This window comes from Juglans regia, chromosome 1 (genome assembly GCF_001411555.2).
Source record: "Juglans regia cultivar Chandler chromosome 1, Walnut 2.0, whole genome shotgun sequence".
NCBI lineage: Eukaryota > Viridiplantae > Streptophyta > Magnoliopsida > Fagales > Juglandaceae > Juglans > Juglans regia.
In genome coordinates this window covers 33,722,353-33,740,369 of record NC_049901.1, presented here as the reverse complement: position 1 = coordinate 33,740,369, position 18,017 = coordinate 33,722,353, and the positions used below count along the sequence as shown (strand labels likewise).

The window sequence follows — 18,017 nt, the reverse complement described above, 5'->3', positions numbered from 1 at the left end:
TTCATAATATTTATTAATTATTTAATATTATTTGAGAGACTTAAATCAATAATTTTTTTATATATGAAAACTGTTAAGGATAAAAAAAAAATTATAAATTGATGTGATTTTATGTGATATTATTTTATAATAAAAATACTTTTAAAATTTATCATATCAAGTCACGTAAATATATAAATTATTTTTAAAAAAAAATTATAGTTAAAATATTTATGTTTATATATTATCTCTTGTACACAGTCCGGATTAGATCCAAATTTTGTAGGGTTAGGTCCCGTTTAAATATATCAACGATTTCATCTCATTATTATAATTTTTTTAAATTTTCATATAAAATATAATAAATAATTTAATTTTTTCAAATCTCAAAACAATAACAATATTAAAAAATAATATTCTAATAATATTTTATTTAACTTTCAATTTTCATATAAAATAATCTCATATCATCTTATCTTACTATTCAAAAGGCCCCGTTTAGATTGAGAAGTGATATCAATTCATCTCATCTCATTTCAACATTACAATTTTTTTAAATTTTTACACAAAATATAATAAATAATTTAATTTTTTAAAATTTTAAAATAATATTAATATTAAAAAATAATATTTTATTTAACTTTTAACTTTCATTTAAATTTATCTCTATCTCAACTCTGCCTTTAGGCTTCGTTTGGTTATTTAACTCATCTCAATTCATCATTACAACTTTTTCAAATTTCAATACAAAATATAATAAATAATTCAATTTTTTCAAATTTCAAAATAATAATAATATTAAAAAATAATATTTTAACAATATTTTATTATCTCAACTCAATTCAACTCAACTCCCTTCAACATCCAAACAAAACCTTAATCTTAAATCGTAGGAAACGTAGCAAGGATTAGATCCTAATGCTATATTGTTAAGAATTGTAATCTTAAATTATAGGAAACGTAGTTATCTCGATATGAGGACACTGTGAACACGCGACCAGAATGGCAGAACAGCGTCCAACATAAGACGCCATTGTTACTCGAGACGAGTGTCCCAGAAAATCAACCCCGAAAAACCTTCCCTTCAAATGTACTCCATCGATTTCCTACACACAAAACAGAACAAACCTGATTCCGACAAGTTATCTGCCTCCTCTTTCGCTCTCTCCATTCCCATACTCAAAATTCGATTGGATATAGAGTACTAGATCCCCTCATAAATTAAAAAAAACAAAAACAAAACCCACAACCCCACATGGTGAAACTCGATCACCCCCACCATTCGGATCACCCGTTTACCTACTTGTGACTGGCTTGGCTTCACTTTTACAGAATTCGGTTCTTCTCTTCGCTGTAGCTGTTTCAGAGTGATGGTGGAGACCTTGCCTGTCGGGCGGTCCAACCACCAGAGGCTGGAATGGAGGCGGTGGGTTCCGGCGTTCTTGTCCAACCACAGGACCCTTTTCACGGTGCTTTGGATCGCGGCCCTTGCCTCGGTTCTCTTGTGGCAGAGGAATATTGTCGACGGATTCTTGGTGTTCCGGCGGGCCCCGATGAAGCCCATGCCGCTGCTGAGGCCAGTAGCGTTTAACCTGACGGACTTTGGAGCGGTCGGCGATGGGGTCACTGTGAACACCGAAGCTTTTGAGAGGGCAGTCTCGGCAATCTCCAAGTTGGGAAAGAGAGGTGGTGCCCAGCTCAATGTGCCTGCCGGCCGGTGGCTTACGGCGCCGTTTAATCTCACTAGTCATATGACTTTGTTCCTTGCTGAGGATGCTGAAATACTAGGAATTCAGGCAAGTTTTTTGTTTTTTTGTTTTATCTTTACTTTTCAATGATTACTATATTTTGTTTGGGTTGATTTGATATTGTTTAGTTATGACTGGAAGTGATTTTCCATTTCACTGAGATATTTCTGTTCTGTATGAAATGATGAATTTCTGCTATTGGGACCAGTAGTTCATTCGGGGATTGGTTGGTTTTCATATGGGTCTTCACTATTTGTTATGTGGGCAGTGTCTGAGATTTTTGTTCAGGACTTCTAATTTGACAATATTAGGAAAAATTGGTTCTTTGACTGGTCAGGATGGATATTTTAAGTTCATAAGCTGCTACGTGATTTGGAGCCCACAAGGACTGTGATCCGATGTTTGAAATGGCTTGTTTGGGAAGTGAGATGATCTTACTTATCTCAAAACTTGTCATAATTTCTATAGACATCACTCAACACAAATATTTTTTAATTTCAGATATTCAACTTTTTCATCTAATCATTACCTAATTATTACAACTTTTCCAAACTTTCAAACAAAATACAAGAAACAATTCTATTTTTTCAAATTTCAAAACAAAAATTATATTAAAAAATTATATTATAACAATATTTCATATCCAATTTTTTCTCTCTCATTTTTCAAAATCCAATAAAACATCTTAACTCAAACCATTTGACTACTTTTTACAAACTATTTCACTATTATTCACAAAATTCTCATCTTATCTTACTTCCCAAACGAGCGCTTAAGAATAATTTGAATAGTGTCAAGGCTTTAATAAACATTATGCCAGTCTTGTCTGGTATGGACTTGAAGCATCGTGATGTAGGCAACTGGGATAAAATTCTATGTACAAGAATCTCATGCAATTCTATTCCTAGGTTATACTACCATGCAAAATTCATGAGGCATCCTCTGTGGACTAGGATAATGTGTAGGAGTACAAAAGAGTTTTTTGATTTGGCACTAGGTGTCTGAGAATAAAGTCCCGGCTAATCCTAGGGTGCAAAGCCCTCATCAAGGAGCTTTCTGAATGTACACCTCAAAAGTCCTCCAGTTCGATAACCCCTAGAAATTGTTTGTACCCAAGGATTTGAATCTTAAACTTGGAGGGTGCATACCACCAGGACCAAGACTCTTGTTGCTCGAGCCAACCCCTAGGCATTAGGAGTATGAAAGAGTTAATTTTCTTAAATCACAGGAGTTCGTATTCCTTGTAATTTGGATTTATAAGTATCTGTAATCAATAGGAAGTCAAGAAAGAAAATACATTTTTTTTCTACATTAAATGGGTACACAGAGTGGGAGGTTCAATTTGTCACTATGTGGTGCGAAAATATTTGCATGCGAACAAAATCGCAACAAGTAGTAAAGTTTTAAAGAAAAGAAGTGTCGAACCCACAATGACTAATTATGCTATTGAGTATTGAAATTTACCAAATTATTTTCTATTTGAAAAAAAAATAGAAATTTTAAAGATTTTACCACCTAAATTAAACTAAAGTGCTTGACAAAAATAAATTAAAAGAAAATGGAATAAAACTTAAGGTTGTAGAGATAATACAAATAAATCTAGAGCTTTTGATTTCACCTAGCTAATCTCACTCAATTTATTATTCCTTATTATAAAATTTCAATTTTTCAAGTTGATAAAAAAAAAAAAAAAACTCCCTTAATTATTCAATGTTGTCTCTATAACATTAAAAATATCTCCAACTAATAATCCAGCATATATCTATGTATTCGTTAAGTTCTTTGGATTTTTCTTAATCTAAAATCACACGAATTGCGGTAAGTATCTCTATCTTTCGCTCAACTAATGGTATTTAATCCTAAAAGCTTCTAATCACAAATTACTTCTCGGTTTCATTATGATTCAATAGATCAAACAATAATTGGCCAGAAAATTGTAAGCAATAAGATCAAGGATAAACACTCGACATGAAAAAAAATTGGAAATAAAATAACTTGGAATTTAAATTGTGTATTCAAAGCTAGACTACATCAAAGCTCTAGAGAAATAAAATTCGTTCATAACAAATCTAAAATCAACCATGTTCTTATTGGAATGCATCAAAAGAAAACTAAAGAGAAGAAGAATAAAACTATTTTGCTTGGAATAGGCTGATGAAGCATTCAAGGTTGTTGAAGATCACTCCTCTCCTCCCCCGATGTAGAACAGTTTCCGCCCTTAAAAAAAAACCAAAACAAGATAAGATCTTTTTTTTTTATTACCCAATCACAGCAAATTTCCTCCCCTTTAGCCTAATCTCCTCGTGAATCTTAAGCAATTTATATATGGGAAATATTGTAAATATCAAAGGATATGAGGATGTTGCAAATTCATTGGTAGTTAAAGGAAATATTTAAAATGAATAAAAAAAAGATTATATAAATGATATAGAGAAAAATAGATAAGTTGATATATGGTAGATTGTAAAAGTCATTAGGTAAAATAGAAAAAGTTGATATATGCCGTCAAAGGTGGCTGACCTGCTTGCTTGCTGGAAGGGTATCCAAGGCTGTCCCCAGGTGGCAGTAGCATGGAAGATGATCCCGTTGTGCATTATGTGGTGTACTTGGATGCAAAGGAATGTGCGGTGCTTCAAAGATAGGGAAAGAACAATGGCAGAGCTTCAGAATTTTTTTCTACACACTTTACTCCTGTGGTTTTCAGCCATTGTCCTTAAGGGAAACAATGTGCCTGATTTCTTATCTTTAATTTAGCGCTTTTAGAATGTATTTAGGCGTTTTCTTCTATATACTCTCTGTGTACATGGGTTATGCCTATTTTCATTCATATCAATGAAACTTACTTCTTACTTATAAAAAAAAAATAGAAAAAGTGGGTTTTGGATATATATTTTAGAGAAAAAGATACAAAAAGCATTGGGAGTGCTCTTAGAAATTGCTTTTTATATGGTTTGGATGACATGCATTGTATGGTTTTTTTATATGGCTAAGCATAATGTCTGAGTTGCACAGACATTATGTTTATCGCTTCAATTATTATCCTAGTTTTCACAAAAAATTGATCTAATTATGTTGTTTTGGTTGTGGCTACTGAACCCTCCCTCCCTCCCTCCCTCTCTCTCCACTATAGTTATTGCTAGTTGTTAATTACTTAACTCTAAGTCCTCTTATGTGAATGTATAACAGGATGAGAAGTACTGGCCACTGATGCCTCCTTTGCCTTCATATGGGTATGGGAGAGAGCATATTGGACCTCGGTATGGGAGTTTGATTCATGGTCAAAATCTCAAAGATGTCGTTATTACTGGTTAGAATTTTTCCCCGCTTTTCTAAGCCAAAACTACATTACATTTTCTATGCGACACCCGAATTCCACTTTTGAAATATGAATAATCCACGTAGCATGGGTAGGTTATAAAAGTAGTCATGCATGTTAAGTTCCATATTGGCTACTTAGAATTGTTCCCTGCTTTTCTAAGCTGAATCTAAATTCTATTTTTTATTTTTTATGTAACACACCAGTTCCAGATTGGAAATATGAATAACCCACATAGAGTGGGTAGGTTATAAAAGTAGCGATGCGTGTTAAGTTTGATATTGGCTACTTACTGGGTGAAATTGGTTTGCATAAGTGACTCTCTAAAAGCTTCAAATGACTAGTCTTTTTGGGGTAATAGTGCAGAGGTGGCTAACCGGTTTCCCTGGGTCGTTACATATGGTATAGAGCCACCTAGTAAGGCCAACCATGTGATAGCGGAGCACAACATGATATGACTCTAATGAGGACGTTGGGGATTTTAAGCAGGAGAGTTTGTACACCTCAATCCCTGATTGGGAATATAAATAACCCACATAGAGTGGTAGGTTATAAAGGTAGTCATGGGTGCTAAATCCCATATTGACTACTTACTATGTGAGACAAGGCTTAATGAGTGATTCTTGTGAAATATCAAATTGACTAATCTTTTTGAGATTATAGCGCAGAAGTGGCTAGTTTTTTCCATGAGTTGTGGCCTTTTATTCAATGAAAAGGCTCTTGACTTGAGTGTGAGTTCCAAGTATATTCAAATATGCCTTGATTTTTTTATGAAATTTTAGTTTAATACCTCCTTGAACTCAAGATTTTTAGTTGTCTTTAATTTTTTTTGTTGGCACCGGGTGTCCGGAACAAAGCCCCAAGTCCGACTAATCTTACGGGTGCACTGTGAGTTTCCTGCAAGTGCACCTCAAGTAATTCAAAGGGAAATTCTCCAGTCCGATGGCCCTTAGAAATTGACTGCACCCAAAGGTTCGAACCTTAGACCTAAAAATACATACCACCAAGACCAAGGCTCTTACCACCTGACCATGGCCTCAGCAGCAAGTTTGCAAGTGTGAACTCATGGAAGTGTCCCAATTTATGGGATCCCTATTTTGAAATTTAATTTATAATGAGATTTTTTTTTTTTTTTTAACAACCATGAAACTTGTTAAATTATGATGGAATTACAAAAGAGACCATATAGATATATCTAGTGGGCTACGACAGACCAATTATCATAGCTGCAACTTTCAATGGCCCAATTTTTATAGTTAGAACTTACTTCTTAAGCACTCATAACAGGAGCTAATTGGTGAAGCAAACCAAAAACAGGTTTGTCAGCAGCTCACCCCCAACCCCAAAAAAAAAAAACAAAAAAAAATTTAAAAAAAAAATCTGTAACATGCTGACCCAAAAAGGTATTTTTTAGAAATTACTCTAGTGGGAATTCCAAATTGTTATCTAATACAAAAGGATGTTATTCTTTTAACCATAAAATACTCAATCATTATAATTTTACTTTGGGCAAATGGGTGGCAGTTGACTGTCCTAGGTCATTCATAAGTGGAGTATGGAATAGCTGGTTCCTGAACTGACTGTGACCTACCTATAATGCCAGGGTCATCTGTCATCTTATGTCATGCGGTAAGAATTGCTTCTGTTTGTAACCTGACCACATCGTCTTGTAGAATTATCGCAATTGAAAAAAAAAAAAAAACAACAAATTGCCAAGAAAAAGAAGAGACTAAAAAATTAAAAAAATGAATTGATAGTGTCAGCCAACTAAGCAATTCCAACAGATAAGGAAGGGACCCTTGCTCTCTTTTCTCTAACATATAGGTATGCATACATATCTACAATTCCTCTATATCAACATTTACTAGAATAATTGCTTATTGTTTAATTTACAAAACATTGACCACAAGGCTGCAAATCATACTTATCAACTCGTCATACTGTGGATATCTCTGTGCCACTAGCCATATAAGTTTCATGATTTGAATGGTTTTAAGCTTTTGTGTGAGTTCATAAAAAAGGTATGTGGATGACTGGTAGCCACATAATTATGGTTGGAATTAAACCTGTGTGCCAATCATCTGTGCAAATTGCTAATTTCTAGGATCCTGCGGCGCATACATACCATTTGTCAGATATAGTTGTCAAATGGGCAATCATTTTCCTAATTTCTAACTTGATCTAATTAATTTTGTTACTATTCTGCAGGGCATAATGGTACCATAAATGGACAGGGTCAAACATGGTGGACAAAGTATCACCAGAAGCTCCTTAACCATACTAGGGGCCCACTTGTTCAGATAATGTGGTCAAGTGACATTCTAATCACTAACATAACTTTGCGTGATTCTCCTTTTTGGACACTTCATCCATATGACTGCAAGAATGTAACCATCAGAAATGTTACAATCTTGGCTCCCATTTTTAAAGCTCCAAACACTGATGGAATAGATCCAGGTAAATGTATTCTGATAACTGGTGATTACACATGCAGCATGTGTGCGCACATTCTTATATTAATATAGGATGTGTTATTCAGTGCTACCCTACCATGATGTACTTTGTTGGTCTGATGAGTATCTTGTCGAACCAGCTAAAACATTGGACTGTTAAACACTATTAAGTAGATACAAGGCAGAAAAATATTTTAATTATGGTCAGCCTAGATATTAGCAATGATTCACCATCTAGGTTTTTCTTTTCCAATCTTTCCAACCAACTGAAGAGGTTAAATTGACTTGGAAGATATTGTTCTGGGTTTCAAAGAGGTAGTGATTGATGCAGCTAGAACTGGTTTTTGAAATTGGGGAATCATATAAGCTGGATTGATTGAACTTGGAATGTAGCATCATGAAATACAACTCATCTATGAATAAATGATACCAAAAATGCCATGACCTTGTTACATAGGGTCAATACATTACATTTTTCCTTTTTTTCATCAGTCACATTTTTTTCCTGGTTATACAGCATTAATCAACCAACTCCAATTCTTTGTGGCATAAACAGATTCATGCGAGGATATGGTAATTGAGGACTGTTACATAAGTGTTGGGGATGATGCAATTGCAATAAAGAGTGGCTGGGATCAGTATGGAATTGCTTATGGACAGCCTTCAAAGAATATACTCATTCGAAACCTTGTTGTTCGCTCCATGGTCAGGTGAGACTAGTAGAAATCTTTTTTCTAACTTAGGGTGCCATCATGGCCTCCTCTTTCACCACATTTTAGTACTTATGGCATCAAAAAATATTACCATTATTATCTGCATGCACGAGATATTAACAGATGAAATTTTTGGATGTTTCTGTTCATGTTTGCATTTTAGCTGCAGTTGCAAATTTGATTGTATGCATGAATGAGTTTGATATGCAGTGTCTCTTACTGATTCGGTCGAAAACTTCTGTAATGGTTTTACTTCCAGATATCTTTTGGAAAGATTTTTAATGGGTTTGGATTTCTTTCTTTTCTTTTATATACTTTGGTTTTGTAGTGATTGGAGTATGTAGCTTTCAGTAATCAATTTGTTTCTGTTTATGTGATGGCAACTCGAGTTGTGTTTTGGGGATTGTAGAAACCCAAGTCAGTACTAAATGCCGCACAACAAAGTTTAAATTTGCAGTAGAATTGTAGGGAGTACAACCACTATTAATATTGAAGGATATTTCCATTTATTATTATTATTATATATATATGTATTTAATTGTTCTTGTCTGGAGATAATTGAATTATAGCTCTGTCTCACCATAATTTTGGAAGCGATGAAAAATTAATCATTGTTTTTCTCTGTACATGCAATGAGGAGTTCATGGTTGGGGTGTGGTTTGGTTTCTTCTCCACTTATTAATTGTGTTTTATAGAATGAACAAAGTTTTGTTTATTTTGCAACCTGCTGAATCTTCTATTAAATCATTTGACGTTTTGTTACAATGATAAGCCAATATGTTGCAAGAAATTTTGTAACCATATAAGCTTCAAAGTGGGAAACAAGGACTCACATTCAGTTGTGGGAGATTGCATGATATAAAATAAATCTGCTGCTTGTTCGTGAAGTTTGAGCAAAGAGAGTAAGGCATCGTACCCACGCGGCTTCTAGGCCCAACATTTGGTCCTGTACTGTACCGAATGTGGCCCAACCGAATGAGGCCAATCTTCAACCTTTTTGCAGGCGGAGGGGGGTCCAATAATGTGCCATACACCAGGAGCTAGCTCCTCATTTAGTCACTATACTTGATGAAATTTTGGATTTGATTGTAGGCTTCTTATGCAATTTAAATAGATTTTTACCAGTTAAACCAACTGCTGCCCTTGCTTTCACTGTAGTTGGGATCTTTGCTTTTATTTTGGTTGGTCGATTGACGACATGCATGTGATAGTGTGACATGTTCAGAGAGTGACTGAGATCTCCCTTTGCTGAAATGTAACAGTGCTGGCGTATCAATAGGCAGTGAAATGTCTGGTGGTGTATCGGATGTCACTGTGGAGAACCTCCTTGTCTGGAACTCAAGGCGTGCTGTTCGTATCAAGACTGCCCCAGGTAGAGGTGGATACGTGCGACGTATAACCTACAGAAATCTTACATTTGATAACGTCCGTGTTGGAATTGTCATCAAAACAGACTACAATGAACACCCTGATGGGGGGTTTGATCCCAAGGCCCTTCCAGTGCTTGAGGACATAAGTTTCACTAGCGTCCATGGCCAGGGAGTTCGTGTGCCTGTTCGTATACATGGGAGCGATGAAATTCCAGTTAGAAATGTAACGTTTCGAGATATGTCAGTAGGCTTAACATACAAGAAGAAGCATATATTCCAGTGTGCCTTTGTTGAGGGCCGTGTGATAGGGACCATCTTCCCTGCTCCTTGTGATAATCTTGATCAGTATGATGAGCAAGGACGGCTTGTTAAACGTTCATCCACCCAGAATACAACAGATATAGATTATGATTTTTGAGAAAGTGGCACATCCTCAATCTCCACGACTCATCTTGCCTCCATGTATGTTTGTATGAGAAATGGTTTGGGTGGATAAGTTTGGGGGGAAGCGGAAGGGGGCAAGGTGAGGCAACTCTTGTTATTCCCTTTCTTCATCAGCTTCCTCTCCTTTTTTCTTCACTCCTTTTTTTTCACTCCATTTTTATGCAGGAGAAAGGGTGGTAAGAACGTCTATAGATGAAAACCAGCAGGGCTTTCCCTGCTTAGAGATTTATGATTTCATGTAGTTGTATATACCTAAAGTTTCACAAGCTTGTTCATTTATGAGATTGCTGGTACTTGTCGTGCCTTTTGGTGTGATGTCCAAATCCTTTTACTTTATCTACTTCAAATCTAATTATCATGGTTTTGAAATTACTTATGAGTAATGCTAGCTAGTTACAAGTCTAACATAGACAAATTACACACAATCTCTTTGAAGTAAATCTCACTAAAAAATAATAGGCTTTTTTACACTTTTTGAGATAGGGTTCACTTTTTAACAAATGGATTGCGGCCTTGTTTGTTTTCACAACTCTTCTTAATTCATCTTATCTTATCTCATCTCATCTCATTTAATTATTATAATTTTATAAAATTTTCACACAAAATAAAATAAATAATTCAAATTTTTTAAATCTCAAAATAAATATAATATTAAAAAATATATATTTTAATAATATTTTATTTAACTTTTAATTTTAATTTCAACTCATCTCATTTCGTCTTGTTTCATCTCTTCTGAGAAAATAAAAGAGACCCAATCTATGAAGCATTAACGTGAGGGCACCAGTCATGTGGACCTATGTTAGTTCCGTAGAATACACAATCATGTAGACATTCAGTGCTGAATAATTTAGTGGAGATCAGGTTAGGATTCCCTATATTTATTTTGCTTCCTTTTTTCTTTTGACTTTGTGTGCGATAGTAGTGGACCAGCCATTCAAAATGTTTAACAAAAGGTTAAAAAGAGTGAATAATATGGTATTTTCACTTGCAACACTCTGCTTCCAAAATCTCCACTACTCAACAAAGACTTAAATATTCTCTCCATAAACAAGATTAGCCGATTAATGAATGATCCCTCGCATAAGACCCTGGTTGCTGCAATTTATCTTTGGATTACTGCCTAGACAAAGACTCTCTTTTCTGCAGTCTGCATCTGCCAGTTGCCTCTCGCTTGAATTCGAGCAGCTTCTAGTTTTGGTGGTCCAATGAAACGCCAACCTGTTAAATGAATATCATGCATATTGTACATTCAAGCTAGGCGATGGGGACCTGGTCCTATGACTGATCCGGCCCTATTCTTTGACCAAGAGCTAAACACAAGAAAAGGCAAGAGAGCAGATGATGAAGTTGAAAGGTTCTCGAGATCTTTAAAAAATATATAATTCTGAGCTACTTTGGTTAACGTTTTCCTAAGAGGTCATTATCTTCCTTCAAATTTTCTTGAACCAGACAAAGTAAGTATGCTATTTATACTTCAAGTTGTATAATGAGTCAAAAGGTCAATTCTTAAGAGCTGGTTTAGTTAACAAAACTAAATCGTCTCATCTCATGTAATCATTATAATTTTTTCAAACTCTTACATAAAATATAATAAACAATTCAACTTTTTTCAAATTTTAAATAAAAGTAATATTAAAAAATTATATTATAATAATATTATATTCAACTTTCAACAAAACATCTCATTCTATCTCATCTGAACTACATAAGCCAACAAGGCCTATCTAGTGTTGTTTGAATGGTTTACCTTCCAGCTCATTCGTGCTTATTCCATACAGTAAGTAGTCTTGTGCTAAATTCCTTAGTCTTAAGGTTCGTTTGGTAAGTAAATTTATCTCAATTCATTATTACAATTTTTTTAAATTTCAATACAAAATATAATAAACAATTCAACTTTTTCAAATCTTAAAATAATAATAATATTAAAAAATAATATTCTAACAATATTTTATCATCTCAACTCAACTCAACTCAGTTCAACGTTGAAATGCAGCCTTAATCCAATATGCAGATGGATCGACCGGGCATGAGGTGGTTGGGGGGTGGTCGGCTCATGTCAATCATTCTCTTGAAGTGGCTGACCACCATCCATGTTTCTTGCCGCCCGAGATTGACAACAAACTTTCTCGTGGTGTGATAATAAGATGATGATGCTGTTCCCAACTTAATTGCCAAAATTGTTAGGTGGATTATCACTTCATTCCCTCTTTGATCATTTGAAAACCTTACTGGAATGTTGCCATTTTTTTCTCTTGTGCATTAGATTGTACTTTGAACCAAACATTCCAATTATATTTGATGTAATGGCAAATCCAAGCCCCACCCAAAAATTAAGAAAAAAAAAATTAATGCAATATATATATATATGAGAAATAATATTTACAGATATAAAGTCTGCAAGTTTTATATATTCCTTTTGATAAAATGAATAAATCTGATATTTATATAAAAAATTATTTTTTAATAATAAAACTTACTTTTTTAAAAATAAATACGAGAACTTGAACACTCAAGATTATATGTAACATTATTATATATTATGATAGTTGATGGGGTAGAAAGATAAAGTGATTCGGGTTGAAATTGTCACTGTGGTAGAGCACCAATAAGTTCCTGACCTCAGCTTCTTATTGGCAAGACAGAGAATCAGTACATGTATAATACATAGCCCAGCTTGCCATGAATAGTTAAATCATATGAGTGGATGTTCAGCATCACAATCACAACTTTATGATGGAAGGGCTAAATGGAATTGAAATGTACAGTTCATTAAGAATTTAAAATTATATTCTATCATTTTTTAATTATTTTCCATCTTAAATTATTAAAAACTTATTTATTATTATTATTAATAAGTTAACAATTCATAGATGTTGAATAATGTAACTCCTTTGATTTTTTAAGAAATAAAGATAGAATCATTAGTCATGTTTAATTACCAAGAAAAAAAATATTAGCTTTTTAATTAATTTCAAACCAATCATCTTCAAATCTAAGAAATAAATACACTATTTCAAGTTTTCAGTTTCATTCAATTATTAAAAGATTAAGTTCGAACTCGACTCGAACTCAGTTAAGCTTTTTTATAATATTCAAACTCGACTCGAATCGAGACACAACTTAAAAAACAAGTCGAGTGCTCATATACGTATATAATATGAGAGAGTTAACGAGTTGAACCGAGTTGTATACAAGAATGTTCATGAACTTTGCTCAAATAGGACAAGTTATATACGAGCTGTATTTTTTATTCACGAATAACCTATTTCATAATTAAATGGAGTCAGAATTCGAATTTAATGAAATCAAATTTATAGGCCTGCGCATGACATTCCATTTGTGATGATAGCATGTGTTCCTTGCTAGATTTTTAGTTCAGGTGGGCAAGATTTCCAAACTCCATCCTAGTTCTAACAAGACTTTGACTCTAATAGAATTGGAGTTTGTGGAATTCAGAGTTGGAGTCGGAGCAGTAATCGGAGTTTGGAGTCGGAGCAAACTCTGATTTTTTTTGTAAAAATTAGAATTTTTTTTTTTTTTCAGGTGACGTTTGCTTGAGCGAAAGTCACACAGATTGTTTGTTCAATTGTGGATCAAGCGAACGTCACACAAATTGTTTGCTCGAGCCCATTTACTACTCCGATCAGAGCTCTAACTCCGAGCTCCGAATTCTGATTGGAGTCAAACTCAAGTGGACACTCCAATTTTGTCGGAGTCAGAGACCATCCCTATTTTTTAGACCTACGAAATAACTTTTGAGGGCTTCCACTCCTTCTGATTACAAAAGATGAATAAAAGAAAAAAAGAGCAATATTATTTGAGCTGTGCTACGGATCAGCCACTGTTCACGATTGATCCGTAGCACACATTAGCTGGCATTATTTATTTAATTTTTCTTTCTCTAAACCAAACCAACTCTCTCTCTCTCATCAAGCTCTCTCTCTCATTCCTTTAGTTTCTCTCTCTCATCAAGCTCTCTCTCCCCTTTCTTGAGTCTCTCTTTCTCATCAGTTTTCTCACTCATCGGCTCTCTCTCTCTCCTCTCTCCTCTTTCATCAGCTCTCTCTCTCGCTCCTCGGGTCTCTATCTCTCATCAGAAGGGAGTGAGAGTTGGAATGAAACACGAGGGGGGGCTAAATCACATAGGAGCAAAGGAATGAAAGGGGAAAGAGAAATTAGAGAGGGAACGGGCGGTAGGATGTTTTTGGTAATTTTACTTAAGCCACATAAGGTGTGTTATGGCTGCTCTCCAAACAGTAGCTGCTCCCCACCTTTTATTTTTTATACGTCTCTACACCAATCATTGAATTATTATCAAACTTATATAATTTAATTTATAAAATTTAAAATTTAATTTTAAGTTAAATTATGCCACTGGATAATATGTAGTGCAGAATCGTACAGGATAACGTGTGAAGTGCATGGTGATTTTGTTTGGAAAGGGAAGCAAAGTCCAACCTTCCCCAGACAACACGAAGATCACGTGGTGGTTGGATTTTTGGGGGAACGCCTGTTCTTTTCACCGTACACCCCGTGAGTCCGTGACACCCCCCCCCATTGCCTTTATAAAAACAAAATATATTTTATAATACTATACTTTATAATTTTTTATCATTAGTCTTTATTAAAAATAATTCTTTATGTAAAGTATTTAAATAACACGACCAAATAATGGACCTGTCACTCTATCTCACATAAAGTTTGCAAAAAAACCTACCTATAAGAAAACCGAAACAATAAAAAAGGAGAAAAGATAAATCAATAGTTTCAATTTTATGATGTGTAAGTTTTGAATATTTTTTTTAAATTGATAAATATAATATTCATATAAAAAAAAATTATCTTTTTAATAATACACCTCCACACCTTTTTAAAATGTGCACATAAAATTTACATACTTTTTAAAATTATATTTAACATTACTTTTATTTTCAAAATATATTCAAAGACATCCCCTTCAATGACCGCACGCATCGCATGTGGATGAATGCAAAAGTCAATACATTTATTTTGAAGTAACGTTAGATATAGTTTTAAATTATATTGTTTTAAAAAAATAATTTTTTTATATAAATTCTAAATTTAACCACATTTTTTATAAGAGTACGTAAGAGTTTCGTCTTTTGAAATTACAAATATCATTTTTAAATTTTTTTTTTTTAAATACTCAGAACTTGCACGATTAAAGTGTATATACTATCTTGAGTTATTCCTTTATTTAGCTAAAGAATCCAAAATTCAAAATCAAAACATTAGGGTGAGATTAGATTCTCAACTCATTATTATAATTTTTTTAAATTTTAATATAAAATAATAATACTATTAAAAAATAATATTCTAATAATATTTTATCATCTCAACTCAATTCAATTCATTTCAACATCTAAGGAGACGTTTGGATTCGAAGATGACTTGAGATGAGTTGAGATGGATTGTGAATAGTAATGAGATGAGTTATGAATAGTAGTGAGATTTGTGAGTTAAAGTTGTTGAATAGTAATGAATAGTAATAAGATGAGTTGAGATAAGTTGAGATGAGCTGAGATGAGTTAAAATGAACTGCGAATACAAACGTCTCCTAAATCTATTTTAAAAATTAAAAAATACAGAACAGCACACCCGGGTCACCATCACGAGGAAAATATGCTTGCCCTCTTTTCCCAACCAACCCTTTTTCGCCACGTGCTCCTTTACGCGTGTCGTGGCGGTGCAATGTTTCCTCCTTTTTTTTCTTTCTGCTTTTTAACACTACCTTCTCCACCACAACCCCACCAACTTGAACTCTCTCTCTCTCTCTCTCTCTATATATATATATATATCTCCCCGCGTTTTCCACACTGAGATTATATATTATATTTTATTTTATTTTATATATAATTATATGTAGTTGAGTGCTACAATTATAAAGAAAATTATATTAAAATAATTTTACAAATTAAAATAAAATTTATTTTATAATAAAAATTTACAATATAACAAATTATATTAATTTATAAAATTAATTTTATATAATCACTTTATTGATAAAATATTTCTCTTTTAAAAACGATGAGGGCCGGAGGATAGGTTTTTTAGGAGCTGTACAACGTGAAATGAAAATGCAAGATTATCTTTCATTATCCTTCTTTACTCTTATCATCATCAATCCATCCATCATCACATGCATCCATCCATGTTTGCTTGCTTAGCTTTATTCCTCATTATCTTTAGAGTTTTAAATTTATCTATTTTCTTCAAATAAAACATTTAGAACGTCGTGCACTCTTCAAAACTATAAAAATTATTTTTCTAAATATATAATAATTATATACATATAAAAATAACCAAATACCATCATTTTTCACTTAAAAGTTGACTTTTTTTTTTAATACAGATAACTTAGAGCATCCGTATCAGCTTCTTTAAAATACTTTTCATCTTAAATTTAACCAATTTTATCATAAGTTGGTGCACATTAAATTAGCCAAATCCTTTTCATTTAAAATATAACTTACAATAATTTCATATTTTTTTCTAAATATGAAAAGTACTGTTGGAAGTCTAAATAAATTGTTTATTAATTTCGCTCCACTCTCCCGCGACTCTCTCTCTTTTTCTTCTCTCTTTCTCTCCCGCGTCTCTTCCTTCTTTCTCTTCTTTTTTTTTTTTCCTCTTATTTCTCTTCATCTTCCCTCTTTATCTCCATGAAGGAAGCATTGGTTTTGCACGTTGGTAAAATCCGCGACAGCTTCGCTCCGAGACGTTTGTAGGTCGGTATGCAACGAAAGCCAACAAAACTAATTTAATTCCTCTTACAACCATCTTCTTGGTTCTTTATATAATTTCAATTTGAATCATGGAATTTTTTTTACAGATATTTGTAAAATAGGACTTGGCTTTTGAGTGTTTGATGCTTTTCTTGAGAAATCTCGTTGTTGATTTGGTTGGCACGATTTTGAAGTCTAGATCTGGTCAATTTTCTTGCGATTGCAATTTGTTGATTTGGTTCCAAGTCTTCTTTCAACTTTGGGTTAGATTTATTTACTTTCGTTTGATATCTCTTTTGTTTATAGTGAAAATGGAGTTGATTTTGATGTTTTTAATTGCATTTCGTTGGAGATTAACCCGTTATGTTCTATTTTTTTTATTGGACCTGAAATGTACAGAGTTGAGCATGAGTTTTTGTGAATAAGTGACTTTGATAATTCTTGTGTGAATACTGCTGCAGTAGATCTATTTATTTTAAGCAATATCGCTTATGAAAGAGTTATTGGAGATTATGAAAATGAAAATAAAAGTATTTAAAAAATAAAAATTAATCAAAGAAATATAAATAATAAAAAATAATAATATTTTATTATTATAGAGAATGTGATGGATAATCTAATGTAAATTTTAAGTTTTGAGTAATCAACTAAAAATGAAAAAGTTACATATTCTTCAAATTTTGAAGATTGAGATAGCCAATCCAATGCCAATGTTTTAATATATTATTTTTCAGTTATCAACCTGTTAAGTAATAAAGATGCGTTTGAAGCATTTTTTTTTAAAAAAATTAATAATAACCAAACAAAATTTAAAGCATATTTGTCAACTAAAATATAATTTGGAAGGGAGCATCTCCTGTGCACCAAAAATAATAATCGCATACGGAAAATACATATGAGATTATTATTATAAAATATAATTTGTGCAATTTTAAAATAAATAAATAAATATAAGATTCATGTAAGGAAATTCACTTTTTAATGATGGGTTTCATTTTTCTAAACAAATGTATAAAATTTATACATCCTAAAATTATATATAATGATGGGTTTCATCTTTTAATTATGAGTTTTATTAATTTTTTAATAATAATTTTTTTTTTTTAAATATGCAACGTTTACATAATCCATAATATATTGCATTACTCTTGTTACTCAGATGCTTCGTTCAACTTGACTATAATACTTATCAAGGAATTTCCATGTGTATAAAATAAAAGAAATATCCAAAACGTACGTGTATAT

The 18,017-nt window shown here is 32.9% G+C and overlaps 1 protein-coding gene across 2 annotated transcripts; it reads left to right on the top strand.

Annotated features, from left to right (window-relative positions):
- The first annotated feature begins 951 nt into the window (after window positions 1-951).
- On the top strand, window positions 952-10,338 carry LOC108986550 (probable polygalacturonase). Of its 2 annotated transcripts, XR_001995391.2 has the most exons (6): window positions 952-1,775; window positions 4,914-5,034; window positions 7,252-7,500; window positions 8,053-8,206; window positions 9,472-10,102; window positions 10,189-10,338. XR_001995391.2 is itself a non-coding variant. In XM_018959193.2 (5 exons), the coding sequence occupies exons 1-5, from the start codon at window positions 1,350-1,352 to the stop codon at window positions 9,995-9,997; spliced, it is 1,476 nt and encodes a 491-aa protein (XP_018814738.1). In that variant the 5' UTR covers window positions 952-1,349; the 3' UTR covers window positions 9,998-10,338. The 2 variants fall into 2 exon arrangements, 1 of the variants encoding a protein (XP_018814738.1); XM_018959193.2 differs by having other exon boundaries at window positions 9,472-10,338.
- The last annotated feature ends 7,679 nt before the right edge of the window (window positions 10,339-18,017 follow it).